This window comes from Acanthopagrus latus, chromosome 21 (genome assembly GCF_904848185.1).
Source record: "Acanthopagrus latus isolate v.2019 chromosome 21, fAcaLat1.1, whole genome shotgun sequence".
Lineage (NCBI taxonomy): Eukaryota > Metazoa > Chordata > Actinopteri > Spariformes > Sparidae > Acanthopagrus > Acanthopagrus latus.
The window spans coordinates 6,877,948-6,903,750 of NC_051059.1; the positions used below are offsets into that span (position 1 = coordinate 6,877,948).

At 42.5% G+C, this 25,803-nt stretch overlaps 1 protein-coding gene across 3 annotated transcripts; it reads right to left on the minus strand.

The window, feature by feature from the left end:
* Positions 1-1,635: 1,635 nt before the first annotated feature.
* Positions 1,636-25,377, minus strand: tbl1xr1b (tbl1x receptor 1b). Of its 3 annotated transcripts, none has more exons than XM_037084391.1 (16): positions 25,124-25,377; positions 22,525-22,591; positions 19,212-19,315; positions 18,942-19,087; positions 17,660-17,879; positions 16,261-16,393; positions 13,339-13,480; positions 12,078-12,141; positions 11,886-11,983; positions 9,818-9,878; positions 9,340-9,461; positions 8,959-9,033; positions 8,296-8,423; positions 6,973-7,138; positions 6,752-6,853; positions 1,636-4,754 (listed from the first exon to the last, which is right to left on the minus strand). In XM_037084391.1, exons 3-16 carry the CDS (start codon positions 19,267-19,269, stop codon positions 4,728-4,730), a joined length of 1,542 nt encoding a protein of 513 aa, XP_036940286.1. In that variant the 5' UTR covers positions 19,270-19,315; positions 22,525-22,591; positions 25,124-25,377; the 3' UTR covers positions 1,636-4,727. The 3 variants fall into 3 exon arrangements, with proteins under 3 accessions (XP_036940286.1, XP_036940287.1, XP_036940288.1); XM_037084392.1 differs by lacking the exon at positions 25,124-25,377 and adding an exon at positions 24,676-24,870; XM_037084393.1 differs by lacking the exon at positions 25,124-25,377 and adding an exon at positions 24,672-24,870.
* Positions 25,378-25,803: the final 426 nt, after the last annotated feature.

Below are 25,803 nucleotides of genomic sequence, written 5' to 3' on the forward strand. Positions count from 1 at the left end.
CTGTGATCTGCAGTTAAGAACAGCAGCAGCAGTCAGAATGACAAAGGTTAAGCGAGAAACTCTTCTGAGTGCTTAATAATCCAGATGACATTCAAAAAGGCGGCTAAAAGCACATTTAGCCTGTTGAACTTTTTTTCAGCAGCTCACGCTGTGTGTCAGCGGGAGGTAGCTGTCGCCTCTTCATTTGAATAAGCGCAGCGAGCACCTCGGTGTGAGGCTGCATTCAGGCGCAGCGGCGCTTTGAGCCAAATGCTGACGCGCTGTGTGAAGTAACTTTGCTGACAAAACTGGCGCAAGTACGAGAAAAACAACGGAGGGGTTCACGTTTACGTTTCCTCAAAAGACATTCCTGCAGTTTAAGCACACCTGAGGATGAGATGCAGTGATTTAATATTCCATAGCTCTGTCAAGGTTTTAATGTGTGACTTTCTGCTGTTACTGGCTCATCGCCAAACCAGCTGTAAAGGTGCATACCGCTGCATCGGAGTGTCTAGATGCCGTGCTTGTTAGGTCCGTGAGAGTAAATCAGCTTTGTGCTGTGTCAGTACCAATGACATCTGATTTCCCGTCGTTTTGCTCAATGACAATAAAGACTTGAATGTAATTTCACTGAAATATCCAATAATAGGTAGCGGTGCATGTGTTTATTGAGAATGGGATGTGACTGTTGGTGAATCGCATTGATACAATGTTGTGTTTGTCTTGTTATACCTTTTCTAGAAACTGTACCACCAACAGGATTTTTGAAGCTGATGTTTTGAGGTAATTACAAGTTACATTGCTCAAAACAAAGTACAGCTGCAAATCTTTCATGATTGACCAGGCGATGGCGCTACGTGAAATATTCCATGAATTCCATTATCAAATTTCATGGTTAACGGTCCAGTATTTCTCAAAACATTTAGCCCAATGCCAAATGTAACACTCATGGTGGCGCTAGAGTAAACAGCCAAGTGATCCCCGATGTGGGTAGGCTCCATCCTCTGGGGAGCATGAAAATCTGTACAGAATTTCTCTGCAAAATTGAGATATTTATCTGGACCAAAGTGATGGAAGCACCAACCGACAATTGTAAAGTGCATTTAGGATTTGTCGTTCTGTGTGCTCATGACATATCACACGCAGCTCATGTTAGCGTGCGTGAGGACCAGGGGGTAGACCGATTAGCGGGCCGATGTGCGCCATTTTTCCCCATTATAGGAGAATTCTCTTTCAGAGTGCTGGTATAATAAACCACTTTGACAATGTTCTACTTTGACTCTGATGCAGCATCCTTTGACGTCCCACCCACAACAATCTCCCAAGGGTGGCATGTCATAGCACACAAGTTTTTTGACACAGAGTTTAATTTTCACTGCGAGTGAACATCGGCCATGATTTCAAATAATCGGTCGACCCCTGGTGAAGACATCTGATCAAGAAAGAAAGGAATAGTGTTATCGGGGGTTCCACGATTCCTCCATTTGATTTGTCTATTTTTCACCATAAATTCTTCCGGCTACATGGTTACCATCTCCGATCCTGCTTTTGATTTCCACGACCAGAATTCAGAGCTCATTTCTGTCAACAATCGATTCATAAAAGGAAATCCTGTGCATCTGTGTGAAAATGAAGAGCAAGCACGCAAACGGCAGATATTATCAAAATAGATTTTATTCTAGACCTTGAAATCTGAGTGATATTACAACAGTCAGATCAGGAGGCTGCGGACTGCAACCATGTGAGTGAGAGAGAAAGAGAGTACAACGTAGGTGAGGGCAAAGACAACACAACGAAACAAAACAAAACAAAAAAATCTGCAAATCGGTATTTACATGTTCTGTGTTATAATACATCAACAATTAAACCCAGATTTGATGGTTTTTTTTCTTCTTTTTTTTTGTTCATTTCATGTACGTAACTACAAATAAATCAGGATTACAAAAGTTTTGAGAAGTACAAAACCTTCAAGGGCTCTCCGACATAGCAAAGATAGAATTGACATTAGTACTTTCGGTAGGAACAAAAAAAAAAATAGCAAACACACTTGAATGCAGTGTAAAAAGCTTATCGTCTAAAAACAAAACGTTATAAAATACCATTCCACTGTCATAGACATCTTTTGAAATAGTGTCTTTGTGGTACAGTCCGATCACGGCTGACTGTATTAAAGCAAACTTCAAAATAGTCTTTAGCTTCAGTACAAAATTGCTTTTTTTTTTTTTTTTTTTTTTTCAAAATAAGGAACATTGGGATTGAAACTTCTGAAATGTCCGACGACGTATTTGTTTGTTTGTATGTGTGTGTGTATGTGAAACCGTTAGCGAGATGAGACCTGGAATGCCATGAAGTCAGCTTGACTCGTCATTTGACGCGTCCCGATGGGGGACACTGTTGTTGACACCCTTGTTAACCTGCTGAGCACCGCACATTTCCTGCATCGATTCCGATTCGTCTTTAAGAGCATTTTTTTTTTTTTTTTGACATCAGATGTGTCCGTGATGGCTCGAACCAACACACCTCCCTGTTTCTCCAGTTTCAGTCTAAAGTGCGGGGAAAAAAAACCCTTCGAAGGGCTGCTCTTTTTCTTTTCATTTCGCTATGACTGTTTAATGGTATTTTATAAAAAAAAAAAAAAGAAAAGAAAAGAAAAAACATTTCTTGTGGTCACGACCGCTGGGTGACACACGAGAACATCACATACTGGATATCAAGTGTCTTCAAAAAGTACTATGTAGTTTTGGGGAAGACATTTTAATCAGAAGAGAAAGATCTTCACTGACTGTTTTTTTTTTTAAATATCAAAACAAACTCAATTAAACTCTTTCCATGATTGAAGAACCTGAATAAACATACTGACCTTAAAGGACAACACACGTTCATACTGTTTTACTTATAAGTGGCGGACCCTGCCACCTTTCTAGCTTCAAACAGTGTTCCGGGACCTTATTTTCCTCTGATGACAGCTTGTTTATTCAGTGATGGGAAAAATAAATAGTTTGTATTATTACCTCATTAATATTGTAAATATAAAAATTCTGAGATTGTATTTCTTCTCCAAAACTACACAGAGCCCCTTTAAAATCCACCCTAAGCGTAAGAGTGGCATACAAAAGAATCCCCTGTGATAGCACAGATATATATTTTTAATATATATGTATATATATATATATTATATGCAGATACCATGTTACACATCAAGTCTGCTTTTAAACAACAAGCACAGACCTGCCTCAAAACGCCAACTCTGAACACTACAAACAAAAGCGCCGTCTATCGGTGCATAGGCCTGAACGAAGCCCGTCTCCAGAGAGTGTGTGTGTGTGTGTGTGTGTGTTAATGCTGGACTGCCTGACAACAGCAAACCAAAGCAGGGACTGTAGCGTGTACTCTGGTTAGCGCTGGAGACGACAGCCGCACGTGTAACAGACTGAATGTTGAGCCGAAACTGTGATATGACCTCCAGCATCATTAATTAGCCACGAGCGAACGCTGAGCCATGTTTCAAAAGGTGCAATCAAAGACCTCGTGTCTGCAGAGGAAGCGATACTCCAGACGATGTCCTGATGTTTAACGACCGAGCAGGGGAAACAGGACACAATTAGAACGACTTAGTCTGATTATCATTCAGCATTGGTTATTAACAAGCCATTAATTGAGGAAATACAATTATGCTTGTTAAAAAAGCGTCGGATGGATGCGGGCGGTTATGGGCCTGTTTCCAGTGTCTCTCTCTCTCTCTGTGTCTCTCTCTCTCTCCCCACAGATCCCAGAAGCTGCTCCGGCGCCAGAAAGCACGCCAGTCCTGCTCCACGTAGCCTCACTACTGGCGCTTCGTCTCAGCCATCCATACGCGAGCTCGAGATGCAGATCCAGGACGAGCTCAGTGACGGAAACCTGAATTTGACCACGCATGAGCGTCGACGCTAGGTTAAGAACATGAGATCGAGACGGCGCTTTAACTACGAAGATTATCTTTCAGCCTAGAGGTTTGAAATTCTTTAGAGCTCTGTATTAACCTGATGAATTGTGAACACCTGAAAACCATTTCTGAGGATAAGAGTTGCAAAAGCAAAGGAGAGTTCACCCTTTGATTAACTGCTTTATACTTTCGTTTAAAAAAAAAAAAAAAAAATGGCAAAAATGGAACAAACCTATTGGATAAAAATAGAGTTGACAAAACCACTTCATCTTAATTTTTTGATGCGTGCCAAGAAGTGGATGAATGGATCTCCCAATGAACAGCTTTGACCCCAGCGACCCACCCCGCATGTTAATATAAAACCCACAGAGATCAGTAAAATCCAAATTCAAAAAAAAACAAAACAAAAAAACAACAATGTCCACAGGACACCAGATGCTGACATATGCAATATGCACACACCAACAGAAAAACAAGAATCTGTAGAATTCTGGTACAAAGGATAAAAACAGGAAAGCGAGATAAATCCTGGTGTTTTGGTTTGGATGTGACCGTTCCGACAGGTTTGCACTGTGTGATGACAGAAATGTTTCTTCCTGCAGGTCTGTCTGACGCCTGTGGATAACAGCTGTATGTGGCAATGGCATGGTCCTCGTGTATACATATGGAGGGGGAGGGAGGAGGGGAGGGGGAGCGCTCCATCTGGCTGTAATGGCGGGCCATGGCATCTGACGGGACTACAGCAGTGTGGTGGACAGGCAGGGACAGACAGTCATTTTGGCTATGTACACATTCGTAGTCGGTCCATGGCTCCCCCAGACGGGTGTCATTTCCTCAGGTCTAATACACAAACCTGGAGAAACAGGAAGGAGAGGACAGTCAGACATAATGAAACTCTTTTTTCCGCCACATCGCACCTCTTACTGCAAACAATAACCTCACGCTGGACGCGGCACGGTATATACATTTCCTGTCGTGATTATCCTGCCCAACACAACTGTGACTCACAGTGTTAAACAGATAATCGTCAATGTTTTGTAAAACTACAATCTAAATACTAAGACTGCACACAACATGCTGGAATGACTTCACTTTACTTTACTAAATAAATAATTCAGTAAGTTACATCGGTAATCATAAATCGTAAAGGTCGTCCTGCACAAATGAAAAATAAATAGCGTCAACTTCATCTTGTTCCTTAGTAGAGAACCTGTATTATTCACACATCCAATTTAACTTGTTTCTGTGGGGGGACAACGTGTAAGCCAAGGTGGTGACTCAAAATAAAGCAGGAAACCAAGAGGACTGTACGTCAACACAGGGATTTTTACAACTGCATAATGAAAATTCACCAATGCAATATTTCATTGCAATATGTGATCAAATCATTTATTGCTACTATTTCAGATTATAGTGCTGTTCACCCAAATGTCTTTAGGGGATATTGAGTCACATGAGAATTCGATCATGGGATCTATCACGCGGCTTCCCTCCCTCTGATTGTTAAGCACAGTTCTGTTAACTAACACAGTGAACAAAAGCCGGGAGCTTGCTGGGTCGATCGCAAATGCCATTTATGACACAACATCCATAAAAGACTGTGGCGGGTCAAATTCTATTCTGTGAATTGTTCAGACCGAGCAATCTAATGAGAGTCTTACATCCAAACACCTGTTTTGTTTTGTTTGTGAGTATAGAAACGAGATAGAACCCGTCTGGGGGGGGAACATCAGTGGGCGCAGTCGAATTCGGTGAAACTTAGCATGAGCCTCATCTCCTGTTGAGGTCTTTAATAAAGGGGCACTCTGTAGTAAGCTAGAGAGGCGGCAGGGTCCGCCAAATACAACCCCATCCCCCGTTTCCAATGATAATCTCGTTCATCTGTCCACAAAGATCCATCAGCATGTGGGTCCACAAGGCTTCCTATGAAGCTGAAATCTGCCGCGGAGGTTCAGTGTTTGTGATGTTGTGTGCACATGAATGCATGAATGCATGAATGCATGAACGCATGAATGCGTGGATGTGTGCATGACTGCATGTCCTGGTTGCAGCTCCTGCAAATTCACGCTTGTTCATATGAAGTCCTCTCAGGCTCTGAACAGATTTACAGCGGCGTTCAACAGGCACCTTAATGACATTCAGACTCTTGTTCCCAAACCACCTCAGAGTGTCTTGGCTGTCTGCTGCTGTGCTGAAATGTGCACTCTTCTGCAGGTTTTGTTGAAGGCTCTCTGTATATCATTCTGTCATCCTGGCCCACCTCCCAGTCCCTGACACCAAGAGGCACACTCACAGCAGAAAGTATTCTTAAAGGGATCTGATTAGCCCCGGCTAGAGCTCAGCATTCAGAGTGTTACTGTAACCTCTCTGCTCTCGGCTCCTCTTTCCTGGATGGACAGTCACACCATCCTCTGGTTAATGCTTCAGACCTGTCCAGTCTGAAAGATTTTATGGAGTGTTCTTGGGAACGTGGTTTGCACCATCTTGGAAGCTGTTCTGTGAGTCATTATGGAGTATCAATAAAACTGGAAGGATCTGAATACTTTCTAAACTATTAAAGATGTTTATCACAAACAACACATAGATGGTTGAGCGTGTGAGCGCTGACACCGACAGCTCCGTGTAGCGTTAGCTAACGGCACTGCAACACGCAGAACCATGTTCGACCTCAGTCTTGTCCCTGATTCTGAGGCGTTTTATGGTGTCAGCTGACCTCGGTCAAACCTTTATTACATGTGGCTTACCAACAAACTTCCTGGGTCAGCAGTCTGGGCTGGAAGTTGTGCATAGTAGCCCCAGTGCTTTCAGTGTACGATGTGTGCGACAGAGCGCTCAGGCAGCACAACTCACCGATCCATCTGACGCGCTGGCTCCTACTTTGTCTCCTGTGGCGTTCCAGCACACCTCGAAGATCCCACCTGTCCCCCGGTAGCTGTGGACTAAAGCCCCCGTCTGAGGAAACACAAGTTAGGAAACATCTTTATCCTTTGTATTCAGTCAATGATCTAGAGTCTATAATATTACAGCAAATGGTGGTTAGCATGTGTTTCATTCAAAGTATTATCCCCGACCTGAGTGTTCCAGATGTGGACACACTTGTCGAAGGAGCCGCTGGCGAGGTGCCTGCCGTCAGGGCTGAAGGCCACGCTGTAGACGGGCTCCTGGTGGCGCGTGAGGGTGTGGATACACACCCCGCGCTCCACGTCCCACAGACGCACTGTGGAGTCGAATGATGCGCTGAATATAGGGGACAGAAGAAGAGTGAGAGTCGTGCAGCAATTCAATTAACCGCCTTGTACCACAGCAGTGAGATGCAGTGTGTCGACTGGACATGACAGCTCTCGTTAAAGTAAACAAATGAACATATCACTTTTCTATGCATGAACACTGTGTTGATATGATAGAAAGGACATCAGCACACAGTGGGTGCATAAACATGGTGGGCGGTGCCTTCTCAGGCCTGTGAGAGCTGACCAATTAAAGCAGACAGGCTCTATTTTGGGGCAGGCAGGAGTGAATAGAGGTGATGCAGCAAAATAAAATAAAAAATCAAAAAATCAAATAAATAAAAATCAACACTTCTCTAGCTGAAAAATATGGACCTGAAAATGAGCATAATATGGGCCCTTTAAACAAACACACGTCTTCATTGTATTTTTAAACTCTATGACTCAATTGTCTCCCAGTCTGAGACAGCACCCTGGAAGGCCAACATGACACAGCAGCACTTTTCAGTGTTATTTCTATATTCTACTGAGACACTGACAGACACTGTATTTCAGTAATATATAGTGGATGGCAGTGTCTATGCGATTTAGGGTTGTTCAGTTGGAAAGCCCACTCTGATCTGTTTGACCCTGCTGTGTTATCTCCTCAGAGTCGGTTAAGCCTCTGCGGCATTCTTCACTTTACATGCATCTGAAAAGTGTTCGAGCTGGCTGTGTAGTGACTCACAATGGCAAAGGACACAGTGAGTGATATAAACATCTGCAGTCTAAGTCAAACTTATTACAGCGAGTCGAGCCAGAATAGCATATGAGCAGCAGCCTCGAGGTCACTGTCATATATTTTATTGATGAAGTTCTTTCAAGGAAACGGGACCGCTACCAAGAGCAGCCGACAGAGAACTTGTACAAGTTATTAAAGATTCAGCCAAAAAGATTCACTGACATCATCTTGGTAGCCTGATATCACATCATAATTATGTGAAAGTACATCATTCATTAGAAAGAAGGTTTCTTTCGATATCTTTTCCAGGATAAGAACTTAGGAATCCATTCACAGTATTTGTGTCATCTCATCTCTATAGACACAAAACTAGCCTGTGGCATATGAGGTCAAAACCCGCACAGCGAGAGTGAGGGTGGTGTTCAGGTGCCGCTTTGTGGTCTCACCTGGCTAACATGAGGTTGGCGCTAGGGTTGTTGGTCCCGGGGCCTGTGGGGCTCCACTTGATGGTGTAGATTTCTTTACTGTGGGCCTGGAGGTCGTGGACACAGGAGTCCTGCTTCATACTCCAGATCTATGGCAGAAAGGGTGAAGCCAGCGGTTGGTATGATTTTATCACAAATTACATGAGCACATTTAGGGAATTTGTCTGATTTGTTTTTTTTATTTGTTTCTTTTTTTTGTGCAGGGGTACTTCACCTTCTTAAGACAAAAATTAATAGATATTCAATACACTTTTAGATTAAGCACTTTCAAACCAAATCAATCATTTCCAGACTCTCGAAACCTTTGTCATCACACCTGCATTTTTACTATAAATGCAACCGCAAAAAAGTCAAGTTTAAAATATTCCTTTATACTAACAACAATCGACGTGTGCCACCTCTTGTTTAACCATAATAACTTTGACTGTTGTATTTAATCAATCCAGCTCAGTTAGGCGCACACTTTCATGATTACTCATGAGACAAACAAAAAAAAATGACGGGAGGGATTGTTTCATTTCAAATATTTAAACATTACTGGGTTACGTGACTCATTGTGTAAATGAAACACCCGATTTTAAAGTTAAACACTTAGCCACCAAATGATGTGTTGCATGGACCTACCTTCAGTGTCATGTCGTCTGAGCAGGAGGCCAGCAAGCTGCCAGTGGGATCCCATTTGATGGCGTTCACCTCATTCTAAAGTGAGAAAGAGTGATAGTAAACAAAATTAAAACACACTGATGTACACGGGCAACAACGGACATGTAGTATATTTAAACTTCACACAATGTAGTGATGTCATGGTTATAGTGAGTCACAGCTTTGAGGAGGATTTTTCACTGACAGTCGCTGGAAACTAGAGTTGTGAATAAATGCACTGTAAGAGAAGTAACTTTGATTAGAGGCTGTGGTGAGTCACAGGCAGACTTCTATCTAACCTACAATGCTTTCAGAACAGGGGTGTGTTCAGAGGGTTCCTCGCACACAGGAGTCCTGCCTTACCGTGTGTCCCTGGAAGGTCTTGACAGGTCTGTCCTGACCCAGCTTACACACATGGATGCACATGTCTGTGCTGCAGGAGGCGAACGTGTTGTTGCTCTGCCAGTCGACATCCAGAGCAGGTGCTGTTGGGAGGCAGAGACAGAGAGCTTAGGGCTGCTGCAGCAGTGAGGCAAGTAGACTCAACACAAGGAGGAAAGAAGGTCTGAATATTGATTTCTGACAGCAACTCTGGATCTGATACTTAACTACAACACAGTCTAAGTGCAAACAGTAGTAAAGTTGGGTTGCATATGAAAGTAATAGATATCAGTCACGATGTGTGAAAGGACTTGATGACAGATGACAGTTTCAATATATCATCACTATGGTCTCAGTTACATACAGTTCAGCAAAAGGTAACGTCGGACTAAAAAGAGAAAGAGAAAAACAATGATATTAAAAGTCACGTGGGACGAGCCGGCTGACTCCCGTCACTCACCTGAGTGGAAAGGAAATTGCTGCTTCGCCTCTCCTGTGTGGGCGTCCCAAATAATTGTGGTCTGTGGGAGAAGGATAATTTTAATGTTAGTGCTAATGCTAGTGTTCCTGTAGGGACATTTAAAAAAAAAAAAAAAAAAACAACAACAAATGGCCAGGCCTACAAAAAAACATTACAACAGAATACAAAAATGGTGTCCTCATTTAAAAAAAAAAAAAAGCTGTTCACACCCATTTCACCGAACAAACTGCATGGGTATATATGGCGGAAACTCATTACATCACACACACCTATGGCCTTTTTCTACCCGCAAGACATCAGCACTAGGGGAATTAATATGAATGCTGAAGGTGACACTGTATCTGTCATTATACTTCAAGTCACTAGATGGCACTGTGACAGTGTCCATAAACTGCTGTCATCTGTGACAGGAGGACAGCTATCTACCTCTCAGCTGTCAGCGCTCAACATTTAGTGTGGGTGTAAGCAGACCCTGACATGCAGGCATAGACGGAGGACAGGACACAATATCTGCACAGACCTGTCTGTGGTCTCAGTGCATGCCATCCCTATGCTGAGCCTTTCTCTTATCATAGCTGCCGTTAACAGACAGATTCATTTAATCTTTTATTCATGTAGCATAGTGAAAATAAAACCATCCATAAGTATTTTAAACTATAGTGGTTACTGAAGTAAATTTCCCATTCATTCACTCCATCGATGTTTTAAAATAATCCTTACATGAATAGTTTAATACACCTGGAAAACGGAATTAAGTTAAAAGTAGGCTGCGTACATATTTACTTCAAGAGTGACCATTGCCAGTGATTCCATTCCAATGACTTCTAACTCACTTGTAGTTATATTTCAACCCTTTGGACACTGTTCCTAATCTCTAAGAAAAGCAGCACGTCAGAGGAGAGATTGTGGTCATTTAGGGTAAACCTCACATAAACAACAACAACAACAACAACAACAATCCACTCGTGGTAAGAGTAATTCTCTAGATAACATGACTATTGAGAGTGCAGTAAAAATTACTATGGCAACAGCCGGCTTCACAGATCAGAGACGTTGCTGTGTCATTCTCCATGAATTTCCAAACTACAATAATACTCAGTAGAGTGCATACCTCCATCAAGGCCCCTTACATTAAATCAAGCCCTTTAAGGTGCATTGTTAATGAAAGTGAGAACAAAAATCCTGAAACCGTCCCTTTATCCAGATCCGTACCAAAAATAAACGGGGTCTATTCTGGGATTCTGGGCCACGACCCATCATCCATGCTAGTTCCGAGGGAATCCGTTCAGTAGTTTTTGTGGAAAACTGCTGACCAAACAACCAACCAACCAACCAACCAACCAACCAACCAACCAAGAGAAAATGCACACAGGCAAAAAGAAAACCTCCTTGGTGGAGGTAATGTAACATGTCTTCCTTAAAAACCAGGCTGATAACACACAGACTTGTGGCTCCTGCTAAATCTAGCTTGGACAGCCAATAATCCACATCTTTGATTCTGAATATGAACCTCAGTTTTGAGCTCTACAGTTGCAGTGTGACAACCAAAAATAAAAGTTGAATCTAAAACATTGATGGCACATTTCTTGGCCACTTTCAAGTTCAGAATCCATAACATCAAAGCAATTAGCTGAAAGATGCTGCAATCCACAGAGCTGAACTGATCTGCAGAGATGGGCGATAATACGCTCCATTCTCTATCATTTCTGTGGGTGTATCACTATGAGCGACTAATTTCATCCATTATTAAGATCAAAATGTTAATTAGTGCAGATCTAACATCCTGGAAAACTGGGGAACGGTTCTATCCTCTGCACTACAGCTGTAAAGTATCAAATATTTGTACACTGACAACTGATATCACATTAGAGATCGTCCCTGACTGAGTTACATTCCAACTCAACATCCTGGCTCCATGGGAAATGTCATACTCCATAAGGGTAGCTTTAAAGTGACAACTCTTAACACTGAATAAGCTGCAAAGCTCACAAGGTCGCCCCAAATACATGTCTCAAACTTATTTAACTGTGAAATCAGTGTGCCTTACCTTGTCTACACCAGCACTGAGGATGAAGTTGCCTTTCTTATTCCACTTGAGTGCAAATATAGGACCTTTATGCTGACCCAAAGTACTAGCCAGGTTACCTGAAAATTAATTCAAAAAAAAAGAAAAACAATTCAACATCCAAACACTCCTGCAGAAGTACATGTATGCTGTGGTTGAAGGTAAGAATCCTACCGTCTTTGGTCCATATTCTGGCAAAGCCATCATATGAGCCTGTTGCTAGCAACGTTCCCTCACTCTGTAACAGAAGAGAGAAGTGGTCCTCATTAGTTTTGAGTTAGTTATATCAGGAGATAGATATCAATCTATCTCAGCTTTATTTGCATATTCTCATCAGGTATAACCTCATCTCATGCTCCTTTTCCACTGGTCAACAACCCACTTAAACCCACTAATACTGTGCTTTCGTGTGCAATGGGAAACTGTAAATTCTGCATTTAAACCCAGGTCAATGGATTCTGCAGTAGACATGGGTTTTTATCAGCTCTGCTCGGCTCTGGTCTAAGTGGTGACGCATTATCAACATCTGGGCCTGGCGCATAAATATGGAAGGAATCTATCCAAGGACGTTTTATTACTGGACACAGTGTTGGAGGTGGACCCACAGTCATTCCAATGAAAGCTGTTCAGTGGTGTTTTGAAGCCAAAAGAGTATGACTTCCCAGCTGTGAAAATCGCAGAGCGCCTTTCTAAACGTTATCCGACCAAATGGCTCAAATTCTGACTGACACAAGTCAGTTATTAAAAAATGCAGCATCAAAAGCATATACTGCTTTGTTTATTAACCAGGCTTGCATTTAAGGAGCAATATATATACAGATGTTTTTTAAAACATACAAAAACTAACTAAAACAAGCGAGAGAATGTGAAGAAATAACAGCTTTTACATGATGATACCCATGTAGGCTATTGTGTTGCAGAGATATCTCCTGAAGTTAGCATGCTAACCAGCTAGCCCTAGCCTGACAATCTTTTATTGCTTCGAGCTCACAGTCCAGAGTCACTTGATACATGGCTAACCAAGCTAACTAACTAACAGCAGCAACAGTTAGCAGCAGTTGGCTGTCACTCTGGTGATGCTTACCCCAGTTTATTTGTATGTAGTATGAAGTGTCAATTCTTACATATTGCACATAGTGGAAGTAGTTAATAGTTAATAACAGTTTAAATATTAGCTTTGATTTAGCCTTGTGCACTGACTCAGGGAAAAAATTGTCTGCAGCTGAGCATCACAAAGGCCTATACTCCTCCTATGGGAGCGACTCGCCCCCGTGTATCTGGTTGGAAGGAATGCCTTTAGCAGAAGTAGCGGTCACAGGCGCACACACACACACAGGCTGATACATACATCACTAGATTAGATTACTAAAAACTGCACTGCGTGGAACAGACACACAATCATACTGTGCACCGACACGCACACACACAGACTCACATTCCAGTCTAGTGAGGTGACGTCTTTGTTGCTGGGTACGTCCTGGCCCCCTTCCCGTATGCAGTGCCTCAGAACCAGCTGGGTGGATCCGCCTGTGCTGTTCTCACTCAGGTTCCAGATCCGCGCTGTTGAATCCCCGGACCTGCTCAAGCCAACACACACACACACACACACACACACACACACACACACACACACACACACACACACACACACACACACACACAATCCAACATTAGGCACAGAACGCAGCTCTGGTTCTTCAAATCACGCCTGAGAACGGTTTAAGTGCTCTTGAGAATCTGAACCCAGAATCAAATCCAGAATCTTCTATCCCTATCAAACTGTTTCACATGATCTGCTGAGGAAAACAGAAACACATTTTAGAGGCACAAAACTTATAAACTTTGATGTGGTTTGTGTGGATATTTGCCCCAAATTACGACCCTCATAAATTAGAAGACTGTGTCACAGGTTATTGTTTTTTTGTCATTTCATTTTGAAAGTTGTGCTCATGCTTTGGTGCAGGACTGTTGGTGCTACAGTGCATGCAGCCCACTGAATTTTAACTACTGATGAGTTTATAAATACGCACTATATGGTTGATTTAGGCAGGAAAAGATTTAATGATATTTGAGGAAGATGTTGTGTCATTCTAGTCCATCTCATTTAGTTTGGCACAGTTAAACTACGTCTTTGTACTGATAAAGAACTACGATCCATGTACTCTGACAGCAAGAGATTTCATGGATTAACACTATAGTCAATATGTGAAAAATGTAAAACACAATTATCAACATATCAATTGCCTGTGAATAATTTACCTGGGTGTACGTTCCCTATGGCAGAACCAAATGGACGGTGATAAATGTAAACTAAATCTAAACTCTGAATAGTAGGATAATTAAAGTAAATGACTGTTTTAATTACAGTTCATTACAAACGTGCCATTTTAAAAGTATCAAATTGTTACACAGTCAATGAAATGAATCTTCTAGAGAACATTTTTATGCATCCTTTATAATCTCATTGTAGCCCTGTGATTCTGATTCAAATTAAATCATGAGGTATCGACAGATTCCCACCTCTAGAGTCTATCCTGGGATGGGTGTTAAAGAGGAAATCAACTCTTCACACAAACATACACTAGATCAAAAATAATTGTATAATTTTTAGTCCAGAACATTGACTGCTGCCTGATCTGATGTAAAGAGAAAGCTCCAAAGAGCAGAGCAGCTGGTGCTTCCTGTCCAGTCACTCATGCTTCTTTTTCATTTGTCTGACTGCTCAGAAATTTAGGGATCTCATGTGTTGACATAAATACTGGAAAAGTACGGGTGGAGTGCATCTCCATGTCGGCCATCCTGGGAGGAGAGAGCTGTTGCAGTGAGAGGATCTGTTTGAACCTGGGACTCACAAAGCTGTGCATTTTGCTTGATTTGACCCTAAAAAGTTCATGAGAATAGAGTGAAAGGCGATATTTGTCATTTGGCCCATTCAGCTAAGAGGTGCATAGTGTTAACTAGAGCTATGTTGATAATTCAATACATAGTCAACTATTAAATCAATCGGCAACTATTTTGATGATCAGTGAATAGGTTTGAACTGAATGCTTGAGTTGTTGACAAAACAAGACATTTGAAAATCAATTGCTGACCGCTTTGGCATAGTTACGCGTTTCCTGTAAAAACCAGCAGCAGCCAATGGATTGGAATGTACTGTCTCCCAGGGAACTCCTAAAAACCCTCGGTACTGTAACTGCTCTCCATAGTTGTTTTTAAAGGCTGCGTACAGCCCAGGTCCAGAGGTGTCCATTGAGAAGCTGCTGGTGTGTGCGTTTGTTCAGTTTTATTTAGCAACAAGTAATGCTAGATGTCCAGAGTTTCTCAAGGCAGAGCAGCCCGAGGGCAGCAGAGAGCAAACCAGAAAATATTAATATCCATAAAACATGACCCAGTTTTCACCCGCATCACTGAACGAAGTTGTTGTTTTTGTGCAGTTATCGGTGCAGTCCGGTACATAGCTTTCTTTGTTTAATACATCCATAGCAGCATCATAAAATAAAGAAAGCGTTTACTTAACGAAAAATTAACATTTGCCCCCAAGTGCAGGATGAGTCATCAGCATTGTATTGATTTTACCAGGACAATACAAACTCTAAAACATCATTAAAAATACTTTCAAAACTGCTTTTTGCGAGCCTAATACTGGCATACAGGTGAGATGTGGAGCATGACGAATGTGGAAAAAAACACTTGAACTGCCTCCTCTCAGTCAAGTCTTGGATGACTAGCAGCTGTTTGTCAACATCTTGCACAATAAGCCTTTAGTCATTAGCTGTCAGAAGAAAATCCCTCATATTGCGAGCATCCCCATTACAGTGCGAACAATGCATGACCATTCTTTGGCATGACCATCATCATCTGGAGAGGGATAATGAAACTGAAAAAACAACGACTTTGGCCGACAAAGATTTGCTTTATGGTGATTGATGAGGAAGGACCCAGGGTTAACTTCCTCCTTCTTCCGAGTTTGCCCGGGACAAAAGAAAATTGTGTTAAAACTCCATCTGTTGTTTGATTGTTTTGAAAATTTGCTTACTGACCAATAAGAGATGGAGGCTTGGCTGTAAATTAACTCTTAATCTAATAGTTTATGGTAATCATGTAAACAATATCTTGGCCTCAAACAGGACCAGAGGGACTAACATGATCAGTTGCTGATGTGCATTTTCACATCATTGGGGTCAAAAGCGATCATCAAAAAGCATTTGTATTATATGTAAAATTTCGCTTGTAGTAAATTCACTAATGCATTACTTGACTTGACTGTCCTAGTAAGAATGATACTTCCACGCAGTTCTTTACAGCATGTGGCCAGTGAAAACCTCTGGGAGGAGAGGGACGGTGCAGACATACTGACCCGGAGGCGAGGAGGTCGTTCACAGGGTTCCAGGCACAGATAAAAACTTCTGATTCGTGGCCCCTCAGGACCATGGCTTTACTCTGGGGGATCTCCACGTCCCGGTCCACCTCCATCATCTCTGAATGGTGATCTACAAGGAGGGGAGGTGAGAAGCAGTAATGTTTTCATTAAGAACAGTTTAATGCTCTGGAGATGAGGGGGGTGAATCTGCAGCTGTGATTCTCAAAGGTAAAGGAAAACACAACATGAAAAACAGCTTCTAATAAAATAACTTATTACTTATGAATGAATTACCAGTGTCTGCTCACACAGCAAGAATATTAACACCCAGGCAGGCAAACTGCATGTGTCTAAGCAATAACAGACATCTGACATCATCTAATTTCCTACGAACCAGGCTGGTCCCAAAGCACTGCACACGTACGTCATCGTCTGATCTTCAAGAGGAACGGCAACGCCACCATTTCTCGACAAGACGCAAGTGCTGTGCTGAGTGAACACCAGCCTGAACAGCTGCACAATTAAAGAGCAGGCTGTGCTGTCGTTGAACGACCAAGAGTGTTTTTTGTAAACCAAAACACAGCTTGTGCAAAAGACAAGTTATCGCACCCATGCAATATATTGCTGCACTAATCTTTAGCCAAGGAGAACCTGAATTTACCCATCTGTAGCACTCCTATAATTCGATTCTGACGCCCAGTTGGTAACTGTGAACCCAGACCACATTCTTCCTTTTGACACTAAATCAAAGAAACAATTACATGCTAGGAAAAAGAGGATAAAGACACGGAGACGATGCAACACGTGTTGGAAACACTTGTGCCGATGTGAGAGAAACACCAGAGTAGCTTTATGTAATGCCAAGCAAGCCACAGACATTTACAAAACAAACCATGTACTGCAGCTGTCATGAGAAAGACAAGCAACACTCTCCCTCTCTCACACACACACACACACACACACACACACACACACACACACACACACACACACACACACACACACACACACACACACACAGGTTGGAAAGCTTAAACTCCATGCAAAGAGGTGTTCCTTACAGTCCAGCACTACAACCGAATAATTTCTCTGGCAATTATGAAGGGAGAAATGATTTAGTGAGATATATTTAGAATCTACTTTGATGCATATTTGGGTCATACAGCCCAGCAAGATTTTGAATAATTTGAAGTTTTCTGGCCCTTTTTTTGGATTTGCAGAAAGGTTCTTCACACTTTTGCTTAAGTGTCTGCAGGATTAAATACGACTCACACGCATTCCAGTGAAAGGACACAAATACACAGTAGGTGAATCCCAAACAGCTGTGTAAGCATTGCATAACAGAACTTGGTCAAGAGCTGGTTCAAAGATTGTTCACAACAATGAGCAAGCTTACTGGCTAAGGCGTGGGATCCATTTTCCTCCCCGTTGGCGGCGCCCTCTCCGTTCTTGGTGCCTCCCTGGGGCCCCGTGCTGCTGCAACTGCCAGCCGCCTGCTGCTGCTGCTGGGCCAGCTTGTCCCTGTAGGCCTGCTGCCTGGTCTGGACTACATCTGGCATTACAGCATCGATCAGAGACAGCGACTCGATGGGCCGTCCGTCAAATAAGGTCCCATCCTACACAGACAAAATACAAATGTATACATTCACATTACCCATCTAATTCACGACAATGTAACCCAACAGACAAACGTGAGTGAAAACGTAAGGTCCCACCCAACAGCAAAATCTTGGACTAACTGCTAGTTTTGGGTACATCGTTCAAAGAAGTTATGGAGTGTTAAGCGTTTTTCTTTCAATATGTCTTCATTCAGAATTCTTTTGGATCAATGTGTTTTGTGCTTTTATTTAGTATTTTTTTAAATTCATGACATTATTTGATTACTTTGATGATTCATTGTGGTTTATTGTCTTACATAAGAATATATCTAAAATTGTAAAATTTTCGGTATGAAGCGTTTCAGCAACAGGTAATAATACCAGTGTAGGAAGTGGTGGACCATTCTATTGCAGAGTTTAATTAATTAGATGAGAAAGCAACGATCATGAATTGTAGAAGAATGAGATTCATACACTTTTATGAACAGACAATCAAACTGTATTTAAGCTAGTGCTCAATGCAGGGATTTTATACCTGGAAGTTACTGTAACTTGATTCAACTGTAAAGTTACACACATTAGTACTTGACAGTAGCCCCTTTCACAGAGAAGCCACATTATCGCTGAAGAGGTGGTTCACCAATTCTCCGCTGTGGGTCATTCACACAGAGCCGAGCAGCGCCGGCGTAAAGGGGAGGAGTTGGTAGGAGCGGCACGAGGACAGACACTAATTTTTTCCTCATAAGTTGCCAAAGACAGTTACAATGTTACTTTTGTTTGGACATGTAATGTTGCTTTGTGGGACATTTCTCTGTATTTAGTTGAGTGAGGGACCTGTGTTGTTATTAGGCCGTCCGACACACCTTCGATACACCGAGTCGGCTTATCCATTTCACAGTGGATCGGTTCGCCAATACTGCGCCTCTGATACTACCTCCAGAGGCGGATCAGCGCCGGAGCGAAATTTCACCCCTCGCTGCCTCCAGGACATTCAGACAGAGGCAGAAGCTGAGAAATGGTGCAGGATCCCCGCATCCAAACGGTGGTGTGAATGGGGCTGGTATAAAGGGGGGGACTGACCTCATTGATGCTGACTTCGGCCTCCACATACTGCAGGCCCTTCTGGATGATGGAGATGAGGGCAGCAGGGGGCACCAGGGCTCCATTGATGTTGGACTGGCTGATGTGGCTCTCTATGCCAAAGGTGAATGCTGAGTGGGAGAATCCTGGACGAGGCATGGATCATATGGAGAATTCAATAGAGCAGCAGTTAATAATCATTTTAAATGTAGAAGAATAAATGCATTTCATGGATGTATTCAACAAAAGAAAAATCTTCATAACACTTACCTGACTCTTGCAGGTATCTGTAAACCAGAAAATTGACCTCATCACTGCTTATGCTCATTTTTAGTCCAGGTGATTAAACCATTGGGTCAGCACAGGATAGGAGCCTGTAAATGCAAACCACAGAGCAGGGTGTCTTGCTTTAGTGAGGGTAAACTGTAATACACAGCATGACACTGAGCTAAAAGAAAGTTTAAGAAGTATCTTCATCATTAGAGTGCATTAACTTCCCACAGAAGCACAAATGGACAGTAAAAAATAAGATGACATGCAGGGGCACCAAGCCAGGTGTGAAGGAAAGCTGTCTCTCTCACTCACACTCTCTCACTCACACACACACACACACACACACACACACACACACACACACACACACACACACACACACACACACACACACACACACACACACACACACACCGAGGATGGTGTTACACTACAAGCTAACTACGTAACTCACTACCAAACTGGCACGCCTGCTGAAAACTGAGAGGAGGAAGAGGGTTTAGAAAAAAGAAAAAAAAAGTCACCTAGTTCGACCTAGATCTTGCAAGTTATAAACAGAAAAGTAGGAAACTGCGTGCTGTGATCTGCCATTTCATAAATTAAGATGTTTCGCTCCTCTCTACGTTTGTAAGCTGCAGACGCTTCCTGGCTGTAGGCAGGGCACATGTTTCCATTCATTAACCTACAACTGGAAATAATTACCGGCAGTCTTCATGAGGCAGGCTGGGTATTTTAGCCCAAACCGTCTGGAATAGATGGGCTTTAAACCTCAGCAATAACAGATCCTACAGTGCTTGCGTCCGGACTCCATATTTATTCATGCAGAACCCGCACTGTTTAAAATGGGACTGTGGAAATAAACAAGGGGTCTGGACGGTGGACAGAACATCTACTGTTTCCATCATGCCAGCCCGCTGAAAAAGTCAACATGTCTCCTGCCGCATCCCAGAGGCTCAAATCCAAGACCAACTGAACCAAGAGGCCTGGAATCTAGTAGAAGCCCTTCAGCTATCCCTGACAAGGTGGTCAGACAGTCCTGACTGCTGGTGTTTCTCACACTGAAGCAACAGAACTCAGCAAAAAGCTCGATCACGTCTGAATATCTAACAGGAGACTCGCAGACAATATATGAAATGTTTTTTTGACAGAAACCACAGCATGACTCAAACAAAAAGTGTTTTTCTACTGTTCCACCGTACTCTAACAGTGTGTTGGGGTTTTTCTCTCACCCTGTGTTTAAGGTGCCGTGTGGTTACGGTGCACTCTCGCATATCTGACACCGACCTGTTTTGAAAGGGAGCCTGCAAACGTCATCGCCATGTAAGTGACGCCAGAGCGGTGAACGGGGTCAGAACACACTGACAAGAATAGGCCGACCAATTCATCAAGTTGACACCACGTCCAACGTAACGCATCACTGTGCTACCCATCTTATTTCGCCTTTCAAAGATACAAACAGCTGATAAGTAGACACAAGGAGCAACACATGCAAATGACGTATCCTCAACCTGATTCACTCATGTTACAGCAGCCTAACCAGTAGCCACAAAAGTACAAGTAAGGCATTAACTACAAGCAAACTGCTGTCGGAATTCCTCAGTTTAGTTATGGTCTATGTAGTCTAACATTTTGAGGCTATCAGCATAATTGTTCAGAATCATCACCCCCAGGGCTATGAAGCAGATGACTGTCCAAGTCAGACTGGCTCAAGCGGCTCGAATGAAGAAAAAAAAAAAAACAACTCAAAAACTCATTGACATTAGTCTCACATTAATAGAAAACTACAATTGTGTTCCCAACAGTTTTAAAACAGAAATAATCTCAACGTCTTGGATGATGTTGGGGGTGCCTCCAAGTGGGGGCAGGTGAACAGAAAAAAAATAAAAATACTGGGCGAATAACACTTAACAACATAACACTTTTGATTTTGATGATTGAAAATTAAAGCTCATTTAGGATTTTCAGTATACAGCGAAAAATTCTGCCACCCTTCCATTGGCCATGTTTGTTGTCTACTTTTGTTTTACGACATTAAATGTGTTCCTACATGTGACACTGTGTAGTTGGAAACAGTTAGCAATGACAACGGATCCCTAAGCTCAAAACACACAGCCGCTGAGCCAAAGAGCACGTTTCTGCTGTTCAGTGGCTATCCCAGTGATGATAGCACCACACACACACACACACACACACACACACACACACACACACACACACACACACACACACACACTCTTGAGACTGAGACTTAATTAATGACGGCTATTTTGCTCGTGTGTACATTTATATTTACATTTAGCAGATGCTTTTGTCCAAAGCAACTTACAATAAGTATACTTGTCACAATAAAAAAACTACATGATTTTTTTTTTTTAATAAATGAATTGACATCTAACAGAAATGTTTATTTATATATTTTCTACACTAAAGAAGTTAAGCAACCTTGTTGATTATAGTGAACACATTTAGCCGCTAACACATTTACCAGCAGGCCAAAAGCGAGATGTAAAGGGACAGTCTGTGTAGTTCAGCGGGGCGCGTTTATATGTTTTGGAGGGCAGCCTGGAGAGAGAGGGTGTTGATGTTTTCAGTCAGACACTTTAAAAGACTTGTCCTTACTGGTTTCTTTTACGTCCTACGTCCTTGCACATCTATGTACTGATGTGAAACACATTTTCAAAGAACCATCACGTAATCAAAATAACAGACCAACAACAAGGCCTCAAAACAACAGTTAAATACTATCAAAGTTTGATCTTCATAAATAGCCGTTGGTCCAACTTAACTCCTGTTCTAGCAGGATATATACTCATCAAGAGCTCACTCTCTCTTAACTGAAGCCATAACCATTACTTCTCCTACCCGTAACCTCCGCTTATTGTGTTAAACAACAATGCATGCAGGATATCCTCTACATTTGCAAGCCAGTTCTAATGGTAAATATTCAATATCTTGCCACAGTTACATAAACAACTGTTTTAATTTTGTTTTTTCAAAATGAAAGATTAAGTCCCTATTAAATGTCACACAAGCTATAAAGGTTCCTGCTTTCTTTGTTATTTACTTTTTTCTGGGTCTTGCCTGAGTCGTTCCCATAAACCATTAATCCACTGGTTGTATACCAAGCTAAATTTAATTCATCCTATTCTCCATATGACTTTGACACTTTGCCTTTGCCATGTGATCTCACAGACATCAGTTGATCATGCAGCCAGAGAAAGAAGCCAGACAAAATCCATACACAGGTGGGAAAAAAATCAAACACCCAAAGTGAGACATTGACGTGAGATACTGAAGTGAGATACACTACCCATGAGATCAAGATGTCTTCAGATGCGCATCATAGCTGCCTTGTAGTCCGCAAGAACTCTCAGCCCCTGAGAGGAAAAGAAAGACGATTAATGCACATCTTCCTGAAATATTGTTGAGTAACATTACCATCCGACTTCACATATAGATCATATTAAGGATAAGGGCAGCGCTGTTTCTCCAGTGCAACTGTGTAAAACCACATGCTTAACTGCAGTATAACTCTCATTATTTCAGCAGACAATATGTATCAAAATCATTCAATTCAAATGTGTCCTTGAAACACACTGGACCACTTCCCATCATGCACTGCCAACAGCTCTGCCTTTTCTAATGCTGTGTCCAGAGTTTGGCCTGAACGCAGCACGAGTGATGCCCAAGTAACACCTTTTTCTCATTACTAAGTGTTATAGTAGGCCCTGGCAAATATTCACACAAGATAGTGACTCTAATCAGGCAGTGACAAATTACCTACATGAGAATGGACAGTTTATTAGCAGCGTGTCAGTGAAGGGGCCTACAGAGGATGGTGTTATGAACAAAAGGGGCGTGTCACCAAACAATGAGAGAAACTGGGTCAAAACAACCTGTGGACACTTGAACTATGCATAGTGTAAATACCACAAAAGGGAAGTACTCGTATGTATAAAGGAATTTAAATGTTATTTAATGTAATTGTTATTTCAATGTATTAAAGGTGCACTATGCAGGTTTGGGCAGGAACTTCTAATCAGAAGAGAAAGCTCTTAATTGAATTTTTTTTCAAGGCCTAAACAAACTCTTTGTTTTCATGGCTGACTAAACAAACTGAACCTAAAAGGACAACACAATTTCAAACTTCTTTTTACTTTGTTCACATTTGGCAGACCCTGCCAACTTTCTAGCTCCATACAGTGATCCGGGACGGTGCGTCTTCTGTGAACAGCTTGTTTATTCACTTATAGTAAGAGTAGTTTATTCTGCCTTTGCATTACTACCTTTATTGTCAATATTGTCAATGCTATAGTTATGAATTTGGAGTTCTTATTTTTCTTTAAAGATACATTTTAAATGCTTGCTGCCTTCAATGCCAACCTGCATCTCACCTCTGGAAACTGGGGCCAAAAACTTGCGTTTTAGTCCCGTTCTGTATGGGGTTACATTCAGATTCAAAACACAGGTCAGACGTTATTTTGTCGCCATTTTTTGTTTAGAGGAAAAGTCGTCTGTTTGACTGCCGGGCGTTTCGGCTGCCCCTCCTCTGGGTCCGATTCCGTGCAACTTAAATACATGCAAGTTATGTCACCATGCTAATCTGCCGGTTGCTAAATTGGCAAGATAGCACGGCGAGCTACTTGAGGAAATACAATGCCCATCCCCCACACACTGTGGCGACTGAATGGGCTGAACAAACTACAGTGTGTGTACGTTAACCAACGCACTGTATGAGGCGGATAGTCAGCTAATGCCGATGAATGGCTCAAAATTCACTTGTTGTTTTAAAACGAGCCGAATCCAAATGCCCCATTTATTTTCTGTCAATGAGAGTGCAGCACAGGATCTGTGAAGTGCAACAATCATTTAACTCATTACTGGTGTAATTAATGTCGGGGCAGGCTGACAATTGTCCACATGTCATGGGTCACTAAGTGGATGTACCAGGGAGAATCGGGATGGGATTTACCTGCTCTAGCTTTCTATGTAATTACAAAGTAAAGACCCACTACTTGATTCGCCTTCTTATTTACCACATTAACGTATGTAATGGTCGGCTTCTCATTTGCAGCGCTCAATCTGCACTGCCATGGACTTAATAACGTTAGCTCGTCGGCTAACATGCGAGTTCACATTAGTTTTGCCTTGGCGGCGGCCGGACCCATCTCCACACATGCCAGTAAGGCAAGGCGGTCTAAGATTTCGTTCATTTTAATGCGGCTCACCAACAGCTAACTCCCAAACTACTGCAGTTTACACCACATGGGAACGCGTTATCTGTATTTTCTTAATGCGGCTACTACAGTAACGTCACGTTAGCTCCTTCTAAAATAGCATTTCTCACGAGAACCGTGAGATCGCCCGCTTTGCTACCGCTCTAACCCTGCTAACAGGCTATCGAGGTGGCTAACTGTAGCGTGCTATGCTAATGGCAGTGTGGCTATAATCTCGTACCTACTTGGATTAAACCTTGCAAGTGACGATATCTTCCACGGGTCTCGTGCTCGAGTCAGATCATGTTATCTGTTTAATCGATTGCAAGAAGGATCGTTTTCGGGCATATATTAACTATTATTAGGTTATAATATTTAAACTAAAGCCAGGCGCTAAGAAGCCAGAAACGGCTTCAGACATCCGACACAGTAGAGTGACCTGGCATGCACAAATGAGCTGCCTGTAACTACTGTTGTTTCTAACCGCCACTGTGCAGAGCTCGATTTAACGATTAACTCGTGACGGCGGCCGCGGCCGGCGTGTCCCCCGTGTCCTCGGTCGAACGTGGCTGAGGTGGGGTGGGGAAACTTATACAACAATGCTCGCCATCAGACCTGCATTCAAGCAAGAGCGTCATTTCACATTTCTACCGTGCGGAACAAGTATATATAACGCTACACCGGGTGACTAACCTATTCTCCAAAAGCACCAGCACCAGCAACGCCGTGGCTGGCTATAGCTGAAAGCCGTCCTCAAGCGCTGATTAATTGTTAGCTCCCGGTCCGTCTGACAGGTTCACGGCAAAATGGAGCCACATTTCCTCGTTGCGAGCGACCAATGAGACGGAGTTGGGGGGGGTGAGAAAAAAAAAATGCCGAGGCCTCTGGAAGTTTGTCCCGCAGCCAAGCACCAGTCATAACAACAGTGTCCTCGCCCATCCCCCACTACGCCTCATTTTCGCTTGTCTGGTCACCACTAGCCATGGATTAATGACACCCCACCCCCTCTGCTCTGCTCAGTCATTCAGACTGGGAAAGTCAACAACAAGCTTACATCATCATTGCAATCTGTGTTTTACACAGATTTTTTTTTTTTCCTCCAGCCGTATACATAATCCATAATCATATTAATTTCCCCAATGTCCCCAAACCGAGGTGATAGCTTAGGAGCTGTCACACTGCACCCTGGTGATTTAAGATTTTTGAAATATCAAGGATCCACATGAGCACAGACTGGGTGCTGACCTTCAGAATTCACTATAATGTGTCATGTATCACAGAGTACCTTGTTTGTCACCAGCGGCTGCCCCACTTTAAGTGGCTGCGCTTCCTCAGCTTTTTTCCCGATGTGAGATGATGACATATCGTGAAAT